Source organism: Lontra canadensis, unplaced genomic scaffold (assembly GCF_010015895.1).
Source record: "Lontra canadensis isolate GAN:19392208 unplaced genomic scaffold, GSC_riverotter_1.0 scaffold7, whole genome shotgun sequence".
Classification (NCBI taxonomy): domain Eukaryota; kingdom Metazoa; phylum Chordata; class Mammalia; order Carnivora; family Mustelidae; genus Lontra; species Lontra canadensis.
In genome coordinates this window covers 1,189,942-1,213,353 of record NW_022631001.1, presented here as the reverse complement: position 1 = coordinate 1,213,353, position 23,412 = coordinate 1,189,942, and the positions used below count along the sequence as shown (strand labels likewise).

The 23,412-nt window shown below is 33.5% G+C and overlaps 1 protein-coding gene across 3 annotated transcripts in view; it reads left to right on the top strand.

The window, feature by feature from the left end:
* Window positions 1–23,412, top strand: part of CNTN5 (contactin 5) — a 1,319,804-nt gene that overhangs the window by 1,186,928 nt on the left and 109,464 nt on the right. For all 3 annotated transcript variants that reach the window (XM_032852733.1, XM_032852732.1, XM_032852734.1), the window contains one exon: window positions 10,296–10,416. In XM_032852733.1, coding sequence (XP_032708624.1) covers window positions 10,296–10,416 — 121 coding nt within the window. The remainder of the gene's footprint in view (window positions 1–10,295; window positions 10,417–23,412) is intronic.

The following is a 23,412-nucleotide window of genomic DNA, read 5'->3' as shown; positions in this document are numbered from 1 at the left end:
AACATCTTTAATCTACCACAGTAAACAAGAGGCTAAGTCCTAGGACTAGTAAGTTCTTTGAGCAACATTATATGGAAAAGGTGTCACCACAAAGCATAGAAACCAATGTAGTATAAAATAGATTGTGAGAGATTTGCTACAGTATAGTATTATGGTTAACCATATTAAAATAGAGTAGGTGTCACATGGACTCAGTGAAAATTTTGAACACCAATTAGTACAATGTCTTGCTGAAAGAGAAAAGGAATAATTAATGGGGGAGAATAAACACTAGCAGGGCAGAAGTGAAGAGAATCTCAAGATATTAAATTTAATTCATATATGGAGCATTAAAGCTTTATTCCAATTATTCACTGATATTGTACTGTAGAGAGATGTTGGGGATCAAAAGGCAGGAGTAGAATCCATGACCCAGGAGGAGTAATAGTTAAGATCATAAACAAATGGGTCATTAACTAATGACAGGGAAAAGACAGAAACGGAAACAGTAGATTAGAGCAGGTAGATCTCTTCTGGTTTAGTCTTCTAGATGCAGTATTAACCTCCCTGGCCTTCCCCATCATGCCAGAGACCCAGGACGATAAGTTAATTGCATCTAAGTGACCAAGAAAAACAAAAAGATGCAAACAAAGTGGCCTCATTCCAGACTCATTCCTAAAGTTCTGTGTGAAAATAATGAAACAGAGTGATATGCCTGACACTTTAAGACTTTATAACAATACCAGTTCAATGATAGTCCTAACTGATGAGTGGGATGAGAATTACTATAGTCTCTATGCCGGGGGTTTGCTGATTTCAGGGAAAGAATAGAAATCCCACAGATGCTTGTCCGATCACTCTTCCCATAACCAGAATGGGTCTAGAGTTGCATGCAGATATTGACTATGTTGCAGTATAAAATCAGTAGCGAATGAAACTTAATTTATTCTGTATGTGATGGTATAACAAAATAATGGTGATCTTAAAAGATAAATCGAGAATATTATGAGACTAGAAAAAAGAGAACAGAAACATTGATGTATCAGTAAAATATTGATCTGTCTAAATTCTGAACATTGAAGTCAAGTGTTGTCAATTCTCCTTCAACTAAAGATGCATCAGTATAAACTGTCAATGGCTTTTTTTTTTAAGTCATTTATGATTCACATATAGAAGATTCTCCCAATGCCAGATTAATAGTCACAGAAAGGTGAAAAAGCCATGAACAAATGAGGTTGATCAGAAAGATGATTCTGATATTTTAAAGGGAGATATAACTTTTCATGTCTAGATATGGCAGATGAAAGTCATAAAAGAATGAGCTCTCAGAATATTTCTGTAGTTTATTTGGAAAGCTAATTTCTAATACTTTCATGGTTGTTACTATAAAATGAAACCATTTTATTTTGACACACCTGCCAAATTTTGCTTTAATACTGTTAAATCAAATTGCCTACAGGTCTAAGCAAAATAAGGATTAGTTTTACAGGCAGAATAGTAGAATAAAAGTAGTCTTGATGAGAGTCAGGTGCCCAAGGCTCTTCTATCTTCTCACTTAACTTGCCCTTGAACAAGTCACCTACACCTTTTAGCCCTTAGTTTTCTCAACTGCTGTAGGAATTGGCTAACCAATGATTTGTTAACTGTCTTTCCACACTAATATTGATATATTTTGCAGTGATTTTTTAAAAAGATTTTATTTCTTTATTTGAAAGAGAAAGCAGGTGGAGCAACAGAGGAAGAGGAACAAGCAGACTCTGCTGAGTGTGGAGCCTGATGAAGGGCTTGATCTCATGACCCTGAGATCATCAACTGAGCCAAAATCAAGAGTCTGATGCTCAACTGACTGAGCCACCCAGACACCCAGCAAAGCTTTTTTTATACTATTTACTACTTTAACATATCACATTGTATTATAGCTAGTTTTCTGCCACTCACACTGCGTTGTGAGTTTCTCAAAGGTATAATTTTTCTCTTATCTTGTAGCCTGTGCAGTTCACATATGACAGATTTTATCTCTTGTAACAACTCCAGTCAACTGAAGCTCTGTGTTGAACAGGATGAATAGGTTGGGTCAAAGCTCAGGCATATTAACTATGAGTAAAGGAGGGTATACTTTCAAATGTGCCAAGTATTTGCAATTTCCTATTTAGACAAAATAGATACTCTAACAAATGATAAGTGAATGAATGAATAATTTTATAATGGTACATGTGCCATGAGCTCTCATAAAATAAAATATATACCTATTATAAAGTTTTACAATTCTGGAGCTTTCCTAGTGGTCATGCCATTGCTAGTTGTTTACAAAGCACATATTAGTGCATGAATGAACAAAATGTTTCCTGACTAGTTCTATCATCCTTATGTAATGTCAATGAGAGGTAATTTAAGAAGCATAAGCTCAGTGAGAGATAGTTAAAATTATTCCATTACTAGACAATGGTGTAATTCAGAGAAAAACATTTATTCTCTATCTTGATTATTAACAACTTTTTACATCACTGTATTTTTAATGCAAGACTTAAGAAGATGTAATCTCTTCTATTTCTATTTTTTAATGCAACATACATTGAGAAAAACCCCGAGTCAACATAGAGTAGAAAAGAAGATACAAGGATACCTGGGTAGCTTAGTAGGTAGCGCATGCAACTCTTGTTCTCAGGGTTGTGAATGTGAGCCCCTATTGGGAGAAAGGTTTACTTTATTTTTTTATTTTTTAAAGATTTTATTTATTTATTTATTTATTTGAGAGAGAGAGAAAAAAAAAAAGAGAGAATGAGCGAGGAGAGGTGGGGGAGAGGGAGAGAATCCCAAGCAGAATCTATGCTCAGTGAGGAGCCCCATGTAGGGCTTAATGTCATGACCTGAGATCATGATTCAAGCCAAATGCTCAACTGATTGAGCCACACAGGTGGCCCTAGAATTCACTTTAAAAAAGAAAGATACAAACATTAAGGTAGAGAAAATACAGACATTGTACAATTTACAAAGAGATGTATGCCTACTCCTTCGTGTTTATTCCAAAGAGCACCATTTCATAGAATATGTGCATGTACTCCAGGAGACCACAGGCACTATCAGTGTGGCTTGGAGTGTTCATACACAGGACCCCACACTGAGAAGAGTCTTGTGCTTGGTGTAGTGCTTCACTGACACCAATTTGACATTCTTAATCATTTTTGGACAAGGGGATCTGTGTTTTCACTTTATAGTGGGGCACATAAATTATGTAATCAGTCCTAGTGGTCAGTTAAGTCTTTCCAAAAAAAAAAATAATAATAATAAGATTTTAAAAAGTCTTTAACATAGGAGATAGAATATGGAGACTTTGGCAGTTACTGAGGAACCACTTGAGGAAAGATGCAGAGAGTACATTTTCCATTATAGAGAGACAAGGTTGGTTGAGTCCAGCCTTAAATGCTCATTAAGAAGTTGGGCCACCTTGTAGGCCATAAGTAAAGATAGCCAGTAAAGATTTTGTAATCGTAAATAAAATCAGTTTTAAAGAAGGACAGATCTAACAATGGTATGTGAGATGGGTAAGGGTGAGAGACAGGGGATAACATGGAGGATATAAGAAGCTGGTTTGAAAGCTACTATTAGAAACCTAAATTTAGAAATCAGTATTCATGAGATGATTGTTACTACTATATGAAGCACACAGAAAGAGAAAATATCTTTCTTTGGATCCTGACTATTGTACTTATCAGATAACATACCTATTTCTCTCATTCACATTTATTCCAAATCTAGGGGCAAATATGAGGAAAGATACTCCACACTCTCTTCTTTTTTTTTTTTTTCAATAAAACTTGGATTAAACTAGACATTCAAGTGCAGAGTCTATATATATACATATATATAAAAACAAAGTTTAGCGTAGCCCACAGAAATAAATATCTGTTGAATTAATCAGTGATGATTGCATAAACAATAAAACAAGGATATAACAGATTTTCTTAGCAGGTATATAAGATAAACTTTAGCAACAGTTAGGAAGGAGTTAAGAGTAAGTTCAAGAAAGTATAGACTGATAACCTATATGACTTTGTCTATTTCATGCCTCTTTTAACTTAGAGGTGCTAGATTAGTATAGAAATGACACTATCAGCATTAGGGCTTATTTAAGTCTATCAAGGCAACTTATAACAGAATACCATAAAATGGGTGGCTTATGCACAACAGAAATTTATTTCTCACAGTTCTGGAGTCAGGAAGTCCAAAATCAAGGCACTGACAGATTCAGTCTGGGACAGATGGTCATCTTCTCATTGTGTCTTCACATGACAGAAGGGGTAAGAGAACACTTTAGGGTCTCTTTTATAATGGCACTACTCCCATTCATACTATACCACCCAAACACATCACCTCCAAATACCATCATATTGGAGATTAGATTTCAATATGTGAATTGGGTGTGGGGAGGCTGGGGTACACATACAGTCTATAGCATGATCCTTTTATCTTGATCATTTATGTTAATCATAAATAAAGGAATGTCCTTTTACCTGACTGCTTGGGAAAAGAGAGTCAATGCACATATGTTCAGATCAAAAACATTTTTCAAGAATTAGGGAACAAACTCACCACCTAAGTCTGACATTGACTGACATATTAAATATCACATTCTCTAGCCCTATATGTCTCCTTGGGAAAGGAGGAACACTAATGTGATACACACATCACTTTGTCATTCATTCATTATTCTTCATATATCCAATTTTGTCATTGAGGAAATAAATATGACTTGACATTTTTATTTTTAAATTTGTTATACTAAAATTTAATTGTAACTTGTCTTGTATATTCTTGCTTTGAGCTGCTTCCTAATGTCTAATCTTCATTTTAACCAAGATAGTGGACCGATTCCATGAATTCATGACTTTGTGCTTATAAGGCTAAGTGATCTAGCTTGGGTATCTGGCTATTCCGAGTTCATCAAAGAGTTTCAACTCGTTCATCTTTAACTTATGTCATCAAGTAAAGCTGTTTCTGCATTTTTCTTAATACTTAAAAGTACATTATTTGAATGTGTGTTGGAAATTAAATACCAAAGTCCTAGTAATGGGATATGAGAGCCATTTTTACCTATTTTTAGTCTTCACTTCATTGTTGGATTCACTGACTATTTCATCATTTTAGACATAAATATTTTTGTCAAATAGTATTTTGTCTAGTACTTCTTCACTAGTAGCAATTAATTTTTCTATTTCAGGCATGCAATTTAATATCAGCTTTCTTTAAGAATATAATAAAACCCATACCATCATGAATGTAAACCCTATTATATAAAGGCTTAAGGAAAAAAATCAGGAAATAATATATATATACATTATTTTTCTTTTTATAACTTATCATGATAGGGTACTTGAAACAAATCATCTTCGAGGAAAAAGAAATACTGTACCAGGGAAATCTGTTAAGTATTCAAGAGTTTATGTCAATAACATTGATAATATCTAATAATCCATGTCTCATACTTGACACCTAGTTTTTTTATGTTAGAAAATATTTTTAAAATCACATCTCACAGAATTCATATGCTATCTTACTTTTGCTTTGTAGAGAAGAATGTATGTCTCTACAAATGTAGAGAAGATTTGTATGTCTGTTAGAGGATAGGAGTGTTGGAAATACCCTATGTGAGCCCCTTGAGAAAGTTAAATAAACCCTAAAGGAGGGCACAGAAACGGCCATCCCCATAGGCTTCTGACTGAGCCATTCAGCATGAGCCCTGTTTACAAGAATATTCAATTTAAGCTATCTTGTTGTTTAGATGACTCATTCCCTGAACATTCTCAGAGTCCTTAGTATGTGCACAGAAATCTGCTAAATCCTGCTGGAAAAAAAATTTAAGAGTATTTTACTCTTTTAAGTATTTAAGAGTATTTTACACTTTTGAAGCATTTCCCAATAGTTCATGTATGTATGTATGTACTTTGTTTCACTTGATTTCCCTCATAAAAGAGACAGTGCAGTTGTTATTATTCCAATAGAGTGAGTTTCCCAGAGTTGTAGGGCCAAGAAGTTGCTAAAGTAAGGCTAGAATTCAGGTCTTCTTATTCTGAATGCAGTAGTTTCCTTATAAGAGAGTAAGAGAGGAGATTATATATATATCTATGAGATTATAGAGAGGAGATTTATATATATATACACATTATTATATATATATAAAAATCTCCTCTCTATAATCTCATAGATATATATATATATATATAATCTCCTCTCTTACTCTTACATATATATAATGTATATAATGTATATTACATATATAATGTATATATATATAATCTCTCTTACTCTTACATATATAATGTATATATATACATATATAATGTATATAATGTATATAATCTCCTCTCTATAATCTCTCATATATATATATATAAAACCAGAAAATATATATATATAAAACCAGATATATAGATAGGTAGATATAAAACCAGAAAATTTACTATATCTATGGAAAATATTGATAGACATTTGTTGAAGGAGTGAATACCAATTAAAGATTTGTCTCATCTAAGAGTGTAATTATAGTTCCCTTTAACAGATAACATATATCAAAAACTTATTATGAGCCAAATATTGCTATGGGCTTAACTTGCATTATCACATTGCTGCTGTGAGAGAAGTTCTACATGATACAGGAATTCCCCAACTTAAAAATTTAATAAGTGGCAAATAATACATCATATGCTAATAAAAAAATTATAAATGGGAGAGCAGGAATTCACACAATTCTGTCTTCCTAAAACCTGTATATACTCTTTAAGTACCCTTTCCCATTGTCTTTTTCTACGATCTTTACTCATTTCCCATCCTAACTTCTTTGAAAGCAAAAAAGAGGGGAGGGAGGAGTTATGTCAGGCACAGAGAAGGAAGAAAGCAAGTCATTTGTGCATTTGTCAGCTTACCCAGTGATCATTGGCTACTTTAGCACCAAGCTCAGTTCTGAGACTGTCTATAGTAGACCTTGGGGGTAACTTCCAAGAATGTCAGGTGCTATTTCAGAGACTATGTGACCAAGAGATGTAAATGACTTAGCCATGTTACTGCTCTCATAGGTGGTGAACATACAGCTTCTTTCTTTGTTCTTTTTTTATTGAAGTACAGTTAATATACAATGTTACACTAGTTTCCAGTGTACAATATAGTGACTTGAGTAGTCTTTGCATTGTGCTATGCCCATCACAAATATAACAGCCTATTTCATAAAGAGTCTTCATTTTTTTCAACCATTCAACAAATATTTATTGAGCTCCCTCTATGTGGCATGCACCATGCTAGGTGCACAATGCTTGGAGCATTATGTTAAGTACTGGTTATGGGGAAGTTCATTTGCAGCAACATGTAACTCTATTTATTCATAAAGCCAGAAAAAGCAGCAAAGAAAAGATGGGATATAAAGTAAGTGTCAAACAAACAAGAAAAGAGAGACTAACTCCTAAGACAGAAAAAGTGAAAATGAGGTTTAAGCTTAAGAAAGCAAGCATCTGTTGTTAAGTAACCATTTCATTAAAAGTGCACTAAATTGTGGAAGTTTTCTCTCAGGAACTGCATACTGTGGACCAAGATTAAGTATAATGGGTTCCCACATGAATTCTTCTCATTACTTCTCTTGAAAGATCAGTAAATCTACTGAACAGGTAATTTAGGTTTAGTGTTCACAATCCGTTCATTTTACTTTTAATCTCTCCTGTTTAGAATTGTAAAAATGTAATATAGGTATAATCCAAAAGAGAAGGGATGAGGCCAAAATGAGACTATTTCAACTCCTCAGATAGTCTTGACATTGACAGAAATGCAATGAGCTGCAGATTTTTTATTCCTGATAGATGGTGATGGAGTTTCAGGCAGTTAATAAAGTATTGCACACTATTAATTGCAGGAACCAAGTAAAGGACGGCATAGGAAAGATAATCTATACCTCACCCTTCTGAATTCCTTGAATCTTTTTGTTATTTTCAGTGAAGACTCATCTTAATCCAATTAAGTTTTTCTTTTACTATAATTCAGCAGAGAGGACAGAGGTTTGAGGACTTTTATCCAGGACAAAAAGAAATCAATAATTTGGGAAGAAAAGTTCTGGAAAATAAGACAATCAATTATTTAATCCTAAGAATGTGATTTTTATCATTTATCATTTATCACATTTTTTATCACATTTTTCAAAAATGTGAGCCTGAAAAATGACTTACAATCATCTTTTCCACTGTTAAACTACCCCAGTCTGTTATATGAGAAAAATAGACAAGACAATAAAAAAACAACAAAACAAAAATCAGCAAGCACAGTCTTTCATAAGCATTATTTCTGGAAATAATAAAGTCCCTTCTGATTTTTTGGACCTCTCCTTGAATTTTCCATTAGACATGGGCCCCATTCTGGGTTCAGAGTGTGCCTATTGATTCCTGATTAATTTGAGTACCCTATTAGGAGAGTTTCTTTGAAATCCAAGAGGAAAAAGAAATTTTCACACCTAAGATGGAGCCATACTACATAAAGTGATAAATATATCAAAGCTGATTTGTACGTATTAGGTTATGTTAATTTGAAACTGAATTATAGCTTATAATGCTTATAATTTGCTTTTATTTTCCCATATTAAATCAGAGTTTTAAAGTATAAATTTCCTCTTCAGATTTGAAAGAAGTAAACACAGTCCAGTATTGATGAGAAAATAAATTTACGAGTACCAACTTATCCTAAGGAAATTAGTGGCATAGGATATTCTCTGGATAAATATTACATTCTTTGAAATAATTGTTATGACATTTTAATGCATTCTCACCATGAAACATTCCCTTATAAATGACTAAACCAGAGTACATCTTAACAATTATTTCATGAAAGAAAACTTCAATACTCTTAGAGTTACTATCATAAGACTAATGTAAAGGGAAAAAAAAAAAAAGAAGTGAAATATCAGAAAGAAGTGGTTTAAAACAGTACAGGGTTAAGCATTTCATTTAAATAAATACACATAGTTTGAGAGGCCAAAACTTCCAATGATTTCACAAAATTTTCCAAAGAGCTTTAAGGAAAGAGAAAAGAATCCAAAGAATTTCCAGAAATTCCTCTAACTTTTATGATTTTTGTATGACCCATTGGTCTATATCAAAATAAATGCAAGCAACCAAAGTCAAATAATTATTGCAATACTGCCCTCTAAGTAAACAAATGCACCTTTTTTTAAGGTAATTCACCTATTCCATCAAAAAAGAAAAGATCTCTAATTTGAAGTGCTTCTCTTCAGCTTGCATTAAACATCCTTTCATATGCTCAACTACTGTTAAAGAGAAGTGTTGAGTTCTTTCAAAATGTTATTTCAAACTGTATGCATCTATGCTCATTCCAACCAATTGTTTTTGACTGCAACATGAAAACTGAAGAGTGTATTGGAGTTTTGCTATGTCATTATCCGAAAAAATACCTTATGAGTTGTGGATTCCAAATCTTTGGATGTGCACACTCACACATAAAAATCGGTCTTTTCCGATAGAGTAAATGAAAGCCAAGATTAAATAATGAAAGTCTGCACCCAACATTCTAATGTTTATGATCATCACTAATCCCATGAACTGATACATCTAAAAGACATTTTCCCTGGTACTTACTGATCTCTTTGACTGCAGTTGTTCTTCAACTATGTTCTAATCATCTTGCTCCCAACAAGAACCAAGTGTTTTGAACATCCTTTGTGTTTTATAACTACATTGATTAACAGAAATTCAGGCTGACCCTACTCCCTGATGGTGGTGGTTATGGGAGGAATAAATCTTTGTTAAGTAAAGGCACATGGCTTTGGGACCAGAAATCTTTCACCTAAGCACTCTTATCCTGTTGTCTACAGTTTACTTACAAAAGCAATCATTCAATAAAGTTGCACAAGATAATCTTTTAAGTGCTATCTTCTCATAATTTCCACAAGTTGCTATTCCTTTTCAAAACTATTGTCTTGCCACCGTATAGACCTGTCTCAGAATGTCAAAGCAATAATTTGGCTCATTGATTATTTTTCCTATCCTTTTAAATATAGGATGTTTATGGATATTTAAATATTTCTTAAATATGGTAGCTGCTAAATCATTATATAAAATATTAAATGTTCAAATTCTTTATTAGCAATTGTTGCAAACATAACTTCCATGTCTTTCTTAAAATAGGGCATGTTTGATTTCTGTATTGTTGTCATATAAATTGTAAGGACAAAAATAGGCCCTATGACTGAATGTACAAAATTCCCCTTAAACCACCTTGAACTAGGCAGATTTGCAACATTTTAAACTGGCACTTCATCCCTCTTTCAGCAAGCATCCTCTGCAGATTTAATGATCAGGAACATCCTTCTGATGCATGCTGGGAGATATGGCTGCAGGGTACAGACCACAGCAGACAGTGTGTCAGATGAGGCAGAACTTCTGGTTAGGGGTGAGTATGCTAATAGTGCAGTCTGAAGACATGATCACCATAAATTATCATACAAAGGAATTTAAATGCATGGACTTTGAGCACATCAGGACTGTGCATTTTACTTTCAATTTTACAATATATGTCATTTTTGCTTAACCTTTTGTCTTTGAAAAACTACATGGAAAACTGCTTCTTAGTAACAGACAAAACCTATAGATCCAACTTCAGGATCTAAAACACCTTTAGTAGTAAGTGGTCACTTAGTGTTTCACCAACTTAATGCCAACAGAAATTTTAAACAGTTGAGTCACAGATACTTGGACTTCAGAGATAAAATTTGTTTGTGTGTTGATGTGTTTTTCAAATGCAAAGCTAATGGAACCCCTAGGCATTTTTTTTTTCCCTCCACTAACTTCTAAATTCTGGTTCCCCAAACAGGAAAACTGCATGCCTAATATGATGGCATTTGCAACTGTTCAGTGACAGGGATTTTTTAAGTATGAAAATATCAAACAGAGTCTGTACATAAATGACAGTTAAGTGGTTTCCAGTATGAACTGGGCTGCCAAATTCTGCAGCTTTATAAAGTTACATCTTATTTGAATTAAGTAAATGACTGTAGCACAAATTTCTTTTAGCACATTATTCCCCAGTATGGGAAATGCAGCTCCTAGCATGCATATTCTTTCTTTATCTCTTTCCTTATTCCCTCTCTTCCTTCCTTCCTTCCTCCCTCCTTCCCTACCTCCCTCCCTTCCTCCTTCCCTCACTTTTTTCTTTCTTTCTTTCCTCCCTTCCATCCTTCCTTCCTTCCTTCTCTCCTCTCTCTCCCTTCCTTCCTTTCTCTTCTTTCTTCTTTTTTTTCTTTTAGCTTGAGATACAATATACCTACATAAAATTCCACAAAATATTTGTGTACAGGTGTATAACTCAGTGAAAGATCAAATGTGAATACACCATGAAACTAAATTCAAGACAATAGCTAGAACATTACCAGAATCTCACCTACTGCCCCTCCTTTTTTTGATTTTAAACAATTACATTTGAGTGATGTGAGTATTGTATGTTAAGACTCCTTGCATGATCTCTGCAAATAAAATTCACAATCCATAGCAAAAACTTGTATTTTAGATTTGTCTTTTATCTACGTGAAGTGTTTTCCAATCATAATTTTTAAGAATTCATTAATATAAAAAATCTTGAGTAGGAAACGTAAGGCATATAGTAAGTTTTATCATCTCTTTGTTTTAGTGGTATGTATTATCAAAGGTTTATTGATTTTTGGTAGTGAATCCATTATTGATCCAAGTAAAATACTGTTTTGATACAAGTGTGTATCTGAGTGAGTGGCATTTTGTTCATTTTTGGATGTGTGTGTGTTCTATTCCAAAGATTATTTGAACTTTTCTCCAAATTTGTATCAAGAATGTGTATCTCTATTACCCTTTTACAAAACAACAACCTTTTAAAGTGCTCATCTTCATGATATTCCTTTAGGTGAAAATTTTTCCTTTATGACTTTTGAAGTTATAAGGCTCATGGAATTGCAAACACCATATTGCAGTCAAATTTATGGAAAATTGCTTTCTTCTCTTGTTGTGGTCTGTTTTAGATTATGTGTATTTATTGTGTAGCACTTGCCTAGTAATTTAGAATGATGCTCCTAAAATTGGAGCTTTCCAAATAGATAACACAATTTAGAGGCTGATAACAAGAAACTAGGTATTTTTACAGGGTTATGAGGAGCAAATTTAAACCAACATTCTGCTTTGTAAGTAAAATTAAACTCAACAGAGTTTAGAACATAATTCAGGTTCAGCTTTTTTGTGTTCTGTTCTTTTAGCCTTTGGCTTTATGCCTAGGAGAAGACAAAAATGCATAAATGTTAAAATTACACTCAAAAGAAATTTCAAGCAAGTTTCTATTGTCTGAATATTCATGTAACATTCAACTCAAGCTTTCATTCAAAATGAGTTTGATCAAGTCACCAATATTTTATTACATAGTTGCTTTACTTCTCTAAAATTAGTAAAAATAACTTGCCTCTTCTGCCTGGTTGGTCTCAGACAGATTTAAAAACTTAACTAGGGGTTTTGGTTCTTCCTTTTTTATTTTTACTATTTGTTAACAGCTCCTGGTAATTTAAGGAATTTGGATGCTTGACTTTTGCAGTTTCTCATGTTGAGTTGTGAAATAAAACTCAAAATAGTTTTACCCTGCTGTTCTTTCTCCCATTCCCATTCATTGATTTATAAAGTTGGGGAATTCTAATGTATAGGCCTAATGTGTATAGGCCACAGGACCAAAGTTGAGCATTTTAAATGGAGTTTTTCTAATGATGGCTACAGTTAGAGTACCAGAATCCTTAAAGTACATTTATTCAAGTATATGTCACATAAAAATGGGAAGAGCAAAGACAATTCCATCGTACATCTTCCCATAGAAAAGCATCATTGGATTGTCTCAGCAGATCACTTTGCTCGGTGTTGACCATGAGGAACATTCTTGGGTGGCCAGCGATAAGTTTCTATAACCCTGTAATTCTATTTTAGTGGGGATTTAGGAGATTATATCTGTGTTCCTGAAGATTGATAGAAGCTACTTTTTTATCATCCCCTTTCCCATTAAATATAGTCTTTGAAATACTTTTGTACATCTTATCAAGTCCTGAAATTTTTCTCCAAGCCTCTTCGGAACATCAGATTGGAGCTCAGGTGTCTAGCCCTAAGACCTCGTCATTGCCTGCTTAAAATCTGAGTGTTCCTAACTAGTAATGTCTCCCGCTTTTCTACCCATTCACTATTTTAAAGCTATATTTCCCCAAAATGCTTTTTTCCACTCTTGCTTCATTTTGCTTGTGAATGTCAGTTCTATTATTCACCTCTTTTCCACTATTTTTGTCATCCTCCAAAAATTGAATTTTCCTTTAATTATCTGAAGCATAAAATCACTTGCTCTTGTATATTTAATATTCAGTAAACCCGCATTATCGTAGCACCACAAATAATTTGGAGAGCCATAACAGAAGCAACGAATATGTTAAAATAACTTATTTTGCTGAAATACAAAAGGAAGTTAAAGCCACACCTGGACATCTGTGCCCAATTTAAGTCACTTATTCAAGTGTGATATAACAACAAAACAGAACGTAGGGCTAGACGATGTTATGGGAACCTCTTTACAGATAGATAGAACTGTATCATGTTTCTAGGGCAAAGGAGATTGATCATTAAGAGGTAACAGGGGAGAATACAAGATTTGTAAAGAACTGATACTCCCAAGCAATATGAGAGTTGGTCAAACACAATATTAAAACTCCAGAGAATGGAGTGTTAGTTTTTTGTTATTTTATTTTATAAAAATGAATATTAGAAATGTTTCCCGAAGCCAATATAAGAGCAGGAAACTATCGTGGTTTAAAGAATAAAATGTGTTTAGCAGTAACTGGGATCAGAGCAAGAGTTCTATTTACTCCACCCAGGGACAGAAGAGTTCAAAAATTCACTTCTTCATTAAATTTTATATTCATATTGCTCTGTTTATTAATATAAAACAGTAGTTCAAGAACTCTTGGGATAGTCAAAGAATAATCAATAATCCTTTGGCTCCTCCTAAATGTGTACCTTATGTGCTCTTCTTTCTCAAAACTTGGACAATTTTCATTTCCTTCATTACAACTTACAAATGAATCTGATGTTTATTAAATCAAATTTTGAGAAGAAAGACTCCACCTTAGGATGTAATTTATTGAGAGATCTCACTATTTTTAATCATTCATCCTTTCTTATTCAACTTGATGTTCAACTTCTCTTTCAGTTTTATTTGCTTTAAACTTTCCATCAATTCAATTCTATTTTTTCTTTTGAAGAAAGCTTTTTTCCTCGAATATTTTACCTATAATCTCTCCCAACCCACCTAGTCACTTTTCACTGCAAATATAAAACTATTAAAAGTTTGACCGTTTTATTACTTAAATAAGTCAACAGGTATACATTGATAATTTGTTATCCATTCACTCATTCATTCACACGGTAACTTCTCTGTATCAAGCTCTGAGCTAGGCACATGGATGGAAAGATGAAGACACCAAAGTCTCAGCCCTCTGTGTAGTCCTATGGACACTAGTGTGAGAGGCATCTTTGGGAATGGCATGAGAAACACTGAAAAAGTAAAGCTCGCTGGGTAACTTTCAGTCTTTTAGGGGAAATAATCAATACTAGGAGACAACAAAGGCATAGCTACAGGGCTACATAATTTGTGAGAACCAGTGCCAACTAAAAATTCAGAGCCCCTTGGTCAAAACTTCATAAGAATTTCAAGACAATGAGAGCAGAGCCTTAATCAAAGTATGGAGACCCTTTAAGTTAGGGACCCTGAGTGACGGTGCAGGTAGCAGAGCCATGAAGCCAGCTTGCTATACCTATTAAATTATGTATTACTCTACAAGAAGAAAAAGGACTTTACCAAAGGATACTAAAATATTTTCTTTTTTCAATTACAAAAAAGTTGTCTAAATCCGCTTTCTCATCTGAGATATTAGAACCTCTTCAGGGGTTTTATCAGCTTTTTATATGAAATGTCTTTTAATTATTCTACTCCATTTTGGAAGATTTTGTTTATTGTGTTAAAGTAATCATTAATTCATATTCCTATTTTAATTTCCACCAAAAACTCTTGTCATCATGTGGTATCTGGTATTGCTGGCTAAATTTAAATCTAGCCAACAGCAGAGACTTTACATTTAACTACTCGTGAAGTGTTACTTGTTTTATTTTGCTTTCAAATTAACCAAAAGATATCAATTACTGCCTGATGGAAACCAGTTTGGAAACTTTGACTAAATACTGTCTAAACTATAATTTTCAGTGATTCTCACTAGCAAGACAGGAAAGTTTGAGTATCTTCTGCTTTTTGCCCTTGGAAGGATGCAAGTACAATAATTTTCCCAATAAAAAGGGAAATTCAAGCTTAGGTGAAAATCTTGAACATATTTCTATTTTGAGAATCTGATTTGAGAATTAAACATTACTAATGTGTTAATGTGCTCTATCTTTATATCTCTCAAGGAACTACCCTTATGAACCACGTAGATTCCAAACGGAAATAAATGCTTATCTTAACACTGGCCTACTTTAGCATCTGGCCACTTCTGAAAGTTTCAAGCTTTAAAATATGCAAGTATTTAACAGAAATATCTTTTGGAAGATAGAGTTTGCATAGTTTCTATTCTCAACATTACATGATTACCTTGTACTTGGAGATTGCACAAACCTTCATATGGTAGAGTAATGTGTTAGACTAAAAAGCATCTCTATTAGAAAAAAAAAAAAAAAGCTTCTAGTGGAAGGAAAATGAGCCAGTAGTCACAAAAGTAAAGCTGAGTTTGCCAACATTTGGGGATCACAGGACAATGAAAAAGATTTTCAGTGTAATTTTTATCTTAATCAATAGTAATAGTAAATGAATTTGCAAATAATTTATGTTTTAGAACAGATGAAGTTTATTTAGTTAATATGTTTGCTTTTGTACATTAAAATAGCTTTAAAATGGATATATAAAATATCTTCCTTCTTAAAGAAAATCTAATCTTATTCATGCAGTGTCTTATTGAAATATCCTACATCCCTGTGGAAATTTTTAGATCACTACTATCACTAGTATTGGATACAATTATCTAAATAACTTATACCAATGACTTATTTTTCTAGCTTAGAATTTTTGGGTATTAAGTAGTTTGACATTAACTTTTGTTGTTATTGTTAATCATATGTTTGGATTCTGTGTACCACATTTAGTCTGGTTCATTGAAGAGATAGTTGACTGATTGACTTGATTGATGGAAATGATTAAAGCAAAACTAACACATAAGTTGTTATTGTATACAGACAACCAACTGATGGAGACTAAGTTGTGTATTTTATTCCCTCAACAAATACTGAGAACTGCTAGAAGCCAACTTTTCCTTTAGGCACTGATAATTTCTGTCAATTGACTTAGGCTTTTGCAGGTTTCTTGGTAGGAACACTTTGCTGTTTTGAAGCAAGTACTCTTCATTTTGAGACTGTGTGTAACTCTTCATTTCGTGACTTCCATTTTGATAAAAATTCTGATCAGCTGGATTTTATTTATACATATTTTTGAGTGACAAACTGTAAGGTAATCACACTTCACTATATATTTTGTCCCACAGACTAAGCTATTTTTCTTACATATCAATCTTAATATAAAAATGACATTTACTATCACTTAACATTTACATAAGCTTATTGAGATAAATTCTCTTTTTTTAAGCTTTCATTTATTCATTTGACAGAGAGAAAGAGAACACAAGTATGCAGAGAGGCAGGCAGAGAGAGGGGGAAGCAGGCTCCCAGCTGAGCAGAGAGCTCGATGTGGGGCTTGATTCCAGGACCCTGAGACCATGACCTGAGCCCAAGGCAGAGGCTTAACCCACTGAGCCACCCAGGCACCCCTGAGATAAGTTTTTGATGTGTGGGTTTTGATGTAAGTGCTGATTTTATTCATTATTTAGTGAGTGCCTACTATATGCCAGGAGAGTTCTAGTATGCAAAAGGGAGAAGTGTGAGATAGGATTGTGTATAAATGCCTTCTAATGCCATGGTAGAGAGCTTAACTTTTATGAACATCTATCAAAGGATCAAAGCAGGAGGGAACATGAATAGATATACACTTTAAGAAGATTATTCTGAAAACTACAGAGGATGTTTTAGAGAGAGTGAGACCAGTGGTTATTAGTAGACCAAGTAGGAAGCTATAGTAGTAATCTTCACAAGAAATAAGAAAGGTCTGAAAAAAGGCAATGATAATGGAGATAAAAAAGAGTGTACATATTCAAAAAATAAGAAGGAGACAGAATCCATAGAACTTGATAGCTCACTGCCTATGAAAAATGAGAAGCAAGAGTCAAGAATGAATGCCAGTTGTGATGTTTAATGGAGTGATCAATGGCAGGGAGACCATTCATTCTGATTAGACCAAGACAGTTCCAAGTTAAACTAGGGGTGGCAGAGTAATTACTAGTGAAACCCTTTCACTCTTAAAATTTTCCTGCTTTAGATAAATTATGTGACCACCCTTAAGAATGATCATGCTTTTCATGTAGTCTGGAAGGTAAGGAGAAAATTGGATTGGTAGTAAAGCAACAGCATTTAAGATAAGGCTCTCCAAAGAGAAATACTCTGTACACAAACAGATTTGTGGGTATGGAGCTAGGAGAGAAACACTGAAGTTGAGATGTAGATTTGAGCACAATCAGATGGAAATGAAAGTACAGAGATAGCATATAAAGAATGAAAAGGGAGAAACACTCAAGATAGAATCTCAAGAAAAAACAAAAGTTGAAAAGAAGGGGAATATACAAAGATTGGGAAGTGACTGCTGGAGACAGCAACCTACTAGGAATAAAGCCAAGGAAATCAAGTCATAAGGACAAAGAAAAAGAAGAATTTCAGGAAAGACAAAGTAGGCAACAGTGTCAAGTACAAGTAAAATAAGAACCAATATCTAGCATTGGTTGAGCAATTTGAAAGTAGCTGATGACTTTGGCAAGGGCAAATTCAATGGCCTGATGGGCATAATATCCAAATTACAGTAGATGGAAAGAGGCAAACAATGATGTATAAAAGAAAAGCATGGACTTTGAAGTCAGACATTCCATTTCACCTCCCCTAAGCTCTAAATGGTCTGTAACTTGGACAGGTTGCTTACCTTTAACCTTGCTTACTTTTCATTCATTCATCATACATTTCATTCATACATCATACATTTATAGAGCACATAATAAGTGGCAGGCACTATACTAAGAACAAGCTAGCCATGAACAACTTGTGTCCCTGACATGGAAGAACATGTCTTTTTACAATATAATATAGGGAGTGCTGTTAGATGTATGAGCAGCACATTTTACTCTGATTATAAGCCCCATTAATAATAATAATAAACAATTAGCATTTATTAAGTTTCTCCTATATGCCAGGCACTGTCCCTATATGAATTATTTCACTTTATTCATTTAGCATATCGTATAAAAACAATGAGAAGAATACTGTTTTTAGTTTCAGTTTGTAAATAAGGAAACTAAGGCTTGGTGAGGTTTAGGACTTGTTGGCATCACCCTAATAAGTGGAATAGTGCGTACAGTCCAAGCAGACTAATTTCAAAGAAACATTTTAAATTACTGTTCTGCCTTCCATCAATATCATCAATTGTCAGTTTGTTTTCATTTTATTCATTACTGTATTCCCTGGACCTACTTAGTTCCTGACACATAGTTCCTGACAAATATTAATATATTTGTGGAAAGAAGGTAGAAAGAAAGAGAAGGAAAGGGTAGAGCAGGGAGGGAGAAAAGAAGTAAAAAGGAAGAAAGAAAGGGGAAAAAAGAGAAAGGGGAAGAAAGGAATAAGGACTTAAGGGAAAGAAAAGAGTCCTGTAAGAAGGGATGGAGTGACAAGTTCTGTGTAGGAGTCAGAGAATTTTTATACATGAGCTGGATTAAAGTCATTTGTTAAGGTAAGAAAGAGAAATTAATCTACAGCATTTTGCAAATAAGCTCTTTTTCACTTTCATCTGCCTCAAATGGCAGGCCTCATGCTTTCTAATCCTCTGAAGTTTTTTATCTTTGACCACATGATTGAGAGCCTCAACATTACTGATCACCACTTTCTTGAATATTTTGCTCTAAATCACAACTAAGCTTACTGACAAGCTTGAACTTCCTCTGACCCCCATGTCTTGCCAATCATAGAAGATGTCAAATTCTAATAATTGTTTTCTCAGGACATCTTGTAGGACTTCTTATCCAAACACGTTAAGTTTTGGTAGAAAAGAATCGCTTCTGGACAAAATGTCACCAGGAATACTAAGCAATATTAAAGAAACAGACCTCTTTCTGCATGATCTCTTCTTATTCTCTCATTTTAAACTTTCTTATGATTGCCACAATTATGAGGGAAGAACAAAACTCCCAGCTACTTTAAAACACACCTTACCTTCATTTCAATCATTGCTGCTTGTCTTTCAAACCTCTGATATTTGTTGTTTCTTACCTACTCATGGGTAAATCATGCCAAAAGTCATGAAAACAAAACAACACAAAACACACTAACCAGTATTACTTGGGCAAAATGTTGGAAGTACATTTTACCTGTGTTTACTTGTTTGAACTGTTTGGAAAAATCACCTACTTACTTTTTTATGGTTTTTATAGATATAGGACAAAACCAAGCATCAATCCTTTCTAACACATGACCTTTTAAATTTCCTGAATGCATTTGTTTTCCATGACTGTTACCTAGGTTGTTTTAGCATGTTTTTTTTTTTTTTCAGTTTTAGGTAGTAACTTATTTTCATGTAAAGCCTAGAATACACATTTTCACAGGAAATGTATATATATATTACATTGCCTTTCTTTCATAACCCATATGTGGTCACCAAGAACCCAAGTTCCAAGCAAAAGATTTGTGAAATGTCAGCCCAATTCTGGTCACACCTCTAAAACAATGGAAAATTGGTAAGTTTACTTTAGTCCCTACCTTAAAATCTTGTTTCATTTCAATATATGTTCCAAAATACTCAATTCTTAATTATTCTCTTGATTTTGTCTAACATCATACAACATGTAACCTGGTCTCTGAACCTGGTCTTCATTGAACAACACAAAATCCATGAATATTGAACAGAGGGACCAGAATTGATTGAAGGAAACTTTTGCTGACTTTTACTGAAGATTAGACTTTGTCCTCCTAAACACCTGGTAAAGGTAATACCTTTGTTTCACTAAGTACTCCTTAATTTGGAATTACAAAGGCAATTAGCTCTCTAATGGGTTAGAGCAACTGAGGTGAGAGACTAGGGGAGAAACTGAATAGCAGATGATGTCTGTTAAAGCCAAGAAAAAAAAAAACAACTGAATCATTCTTGGTAAAAAATCTTTCTTATAAATGTCTCTCCTCCTTTTTTTTTTTTTCATTTTTCAAAACTAGAGTGTGTCTAACTTTATTGCTTAGTATGTATGAGGAAAAATCTAATCTGACACCTTATATGTAAAAATTGGCAGTCATGAACACATGGATCTCTACCTTATGTTATAGATTGAGTATGTAAGTAGACATTACCTTCCAAAACTTCTGGATCATTGCTGAGTACCTAAACACTCAGGGGGAAAGGGAGAAAGATAGCTTCCAGCTTATAAAAACAGTTTATTAAAATAGAAAATAACCACTGTAAGATTCAAAGTGGGCAGGCATTGAAAAGCTGAGATATAAAAGCAACAGCTGCAAGGTTATTTATTGCAGTGAGAAAATAAAATTGCATAAGCTTAAGGTGTATAAAAAGTACCAAAGAAAGGTCTGCTGTGCTTGCATTTCATTTAGAAAAGCAATATCTTTGAGCAACCAGAGCACTTAGCACTAGACCTTGTTTATAGTTGGTGCTCAATAAATGTTAGTTGAATCTCAGTAGCCTGATTTAAAAATGACACAGGTAGTTTAAAATTGCTATGATGGTAACAAGTTTATACAGCCAGTACAGTATAGCATTATAAAAATAACCCAGGCCCCGATTTCAATCTCACTCTGACACTAGCTGAATAACCATAGGCAAGTCATTTTACCTCTTTTGGATTGTTCATTTCAATAATAGGCATATAATATCTAATTTGCAGACTTAATAGGAGAATGAAATGAGATTTCAAATGGTAGAATGCTTCTCAGTAAATGCAGATATTATTGTTGATATTTTTAATTAGAAAAAGAATTTTTATTTCCCTAATCTTTAAGGTTAAGGGACGAATCATTGTTCTTTATGGTATATATGGGCAAGGAAATGGTATACATTTCTCCAAAACTCAATCCTATTTTATTATCCATTGACTAAAATATCAAATAGTATTCTGATTATTTTTGTTCGTCTTGTTCGCTTACAATTTGATAATACATTCTAAAGGTGATTGGGAGCATTTTGACTGCCTCTCCTTCCTCAGGGTCAAATTGGCATGTTGATAGATTTGGCATAATTGTGTTCTCTACTGGTTTGTTGTCATTAGGATAAACTGAAACACCATCAGGGCCATCTCAGTGCATTCAGTAAACTGAAGCAACGAAATCTTTCATCACTTTCCTGAAGCGGGTTGTTTATATTAACACATATTTACATGCATTGAAGATTCCATTGTGATGGCTTCCATCCTGGAGCAAAAGGCAATAGTTATCTTAGTGTACAAAGGAATTTCCCAAATGTGAAATAAATGCTGCAGGGCTTCAAATACAGTTATACAAAGGAATCAAAAGAAAAAGACTGAGTTTAAAAAAAGTTATAAATTTAAATACACAAATTATATTTCATTCTAGAAAAGATGTGTAGATGAGCCCATTCTAAGTTCTTTTTTTTTTTTTTGTATCAATAACTAGCTTCGGTATCTGCATAACTAATAGTCACTAACTTGGTATCACACAAAATGAGCACCAAGTACATATTATAAAATCGATTTAAATCACAGTATTCAATATTTTTAAAATATATTTATTCTATGAATGTTTACATAGAAATTTGCCATACCTTCAGTTTAGTTGATAATGAAACAATGCAAGAATTAAAATAAAGGATACAAAGCTGTTATAAACCACCAAGGACACTAAAGGATTTGGAAATATTTGTAAAATAAATACTTAGATTCTTAAAAAGTGAAACAAAATAGTATGAATGATTTTTAGGTTCCCCTAAAATTATGTCTTAGATTTTAAAATATTCTAGGTCAGAAGTACAAAATTTTAAGCAATGGAAATATTTTTTAAACCACATAAGTTAATCATCTATACCAATGCATTAGCTTTCTCATTTGTCAGCATTCTGATTAGGCTAATTTAAGTATTCATTCATCACAGAAAACTATGGCATAAAACAAGTCTCTTTGAATTATATGCTTTGTTCAGGAAGTTATTGGTTCATATAATTATTTCTTTTGTGGCAACTCAAGAAATAGAGCAGTAATTAGTAAACTTCATTTGAAATATCTTACCACTGTTTCAAAGACATTTTATCACTTGATCTGTATGTATCAGTAAATCAAAGCTCATATATTTGTCTCAAAACCTCAGCTCACAGAATGTTAAGTCAAGCTAATAAGCAACATCGATCATATCCCACCGGATGAGGTAGTATGTATTACAGGCACTCTCCCTCTAATCCATCCATTATATGAAACATCTGCTAAAAATTATCCACCCTCCAGGACTGCTCTATTTAAGTGCTCTGCAAGAGCCCACTGTCTCCATTTCTCCAAATGAGTTAAATGGTGGTATCAGGATTGTACCAAGTTCATTGTCATCATTTGACAGCAGTCATCTTTCAGTCTGTGCCAAACTCTTAATGGTACATTGCATAATGGTATATGTCTTCTAACAGTTGTCTAGCAAAAAATCCTCCGAGTATAAAGCAGCAGCCATCAAGATACCCCTAAGTCTATTCTTTCTCCATTATATGTCATTGGGAATAATAATTCCAAATTCACTTCATGGTATATTTGGGAACATAAGCCACAAAGATATCTATAAATTATTCATAAGTGAATAGTGATAGTGAACAGATTTAAGAGTCCATGCTTTATTTTTTATCTTAATTTGCATCAAGAAATATAATAAGTCATACACAATAAACCCAATATTGGATTTATATAAAGTTTTGCAGAACATGGCACTTTGCATATTTTAGCACCCCTTATAGAATTCCTGTAGGATTTCTTTAACTCATTTTTTTCTTAGAATTTATTTAATTTAGTTTAATAAATTAATTTCAGGATAGTATCTGGGTTGCTTGAAGTGTTTAATAAAAAAGATGATTGTTTTTATTTGTTCTTGCAACTTGTACAATAGACTCTCAAATATCTATTTTCCATTTCAGAAAGATCACCTTCGATGGATGGACAGTATTATTTTTCTATTGGAATATATACAGTGTACACAACTTCAACTCATGTAAAACCACATTAAATGTTTA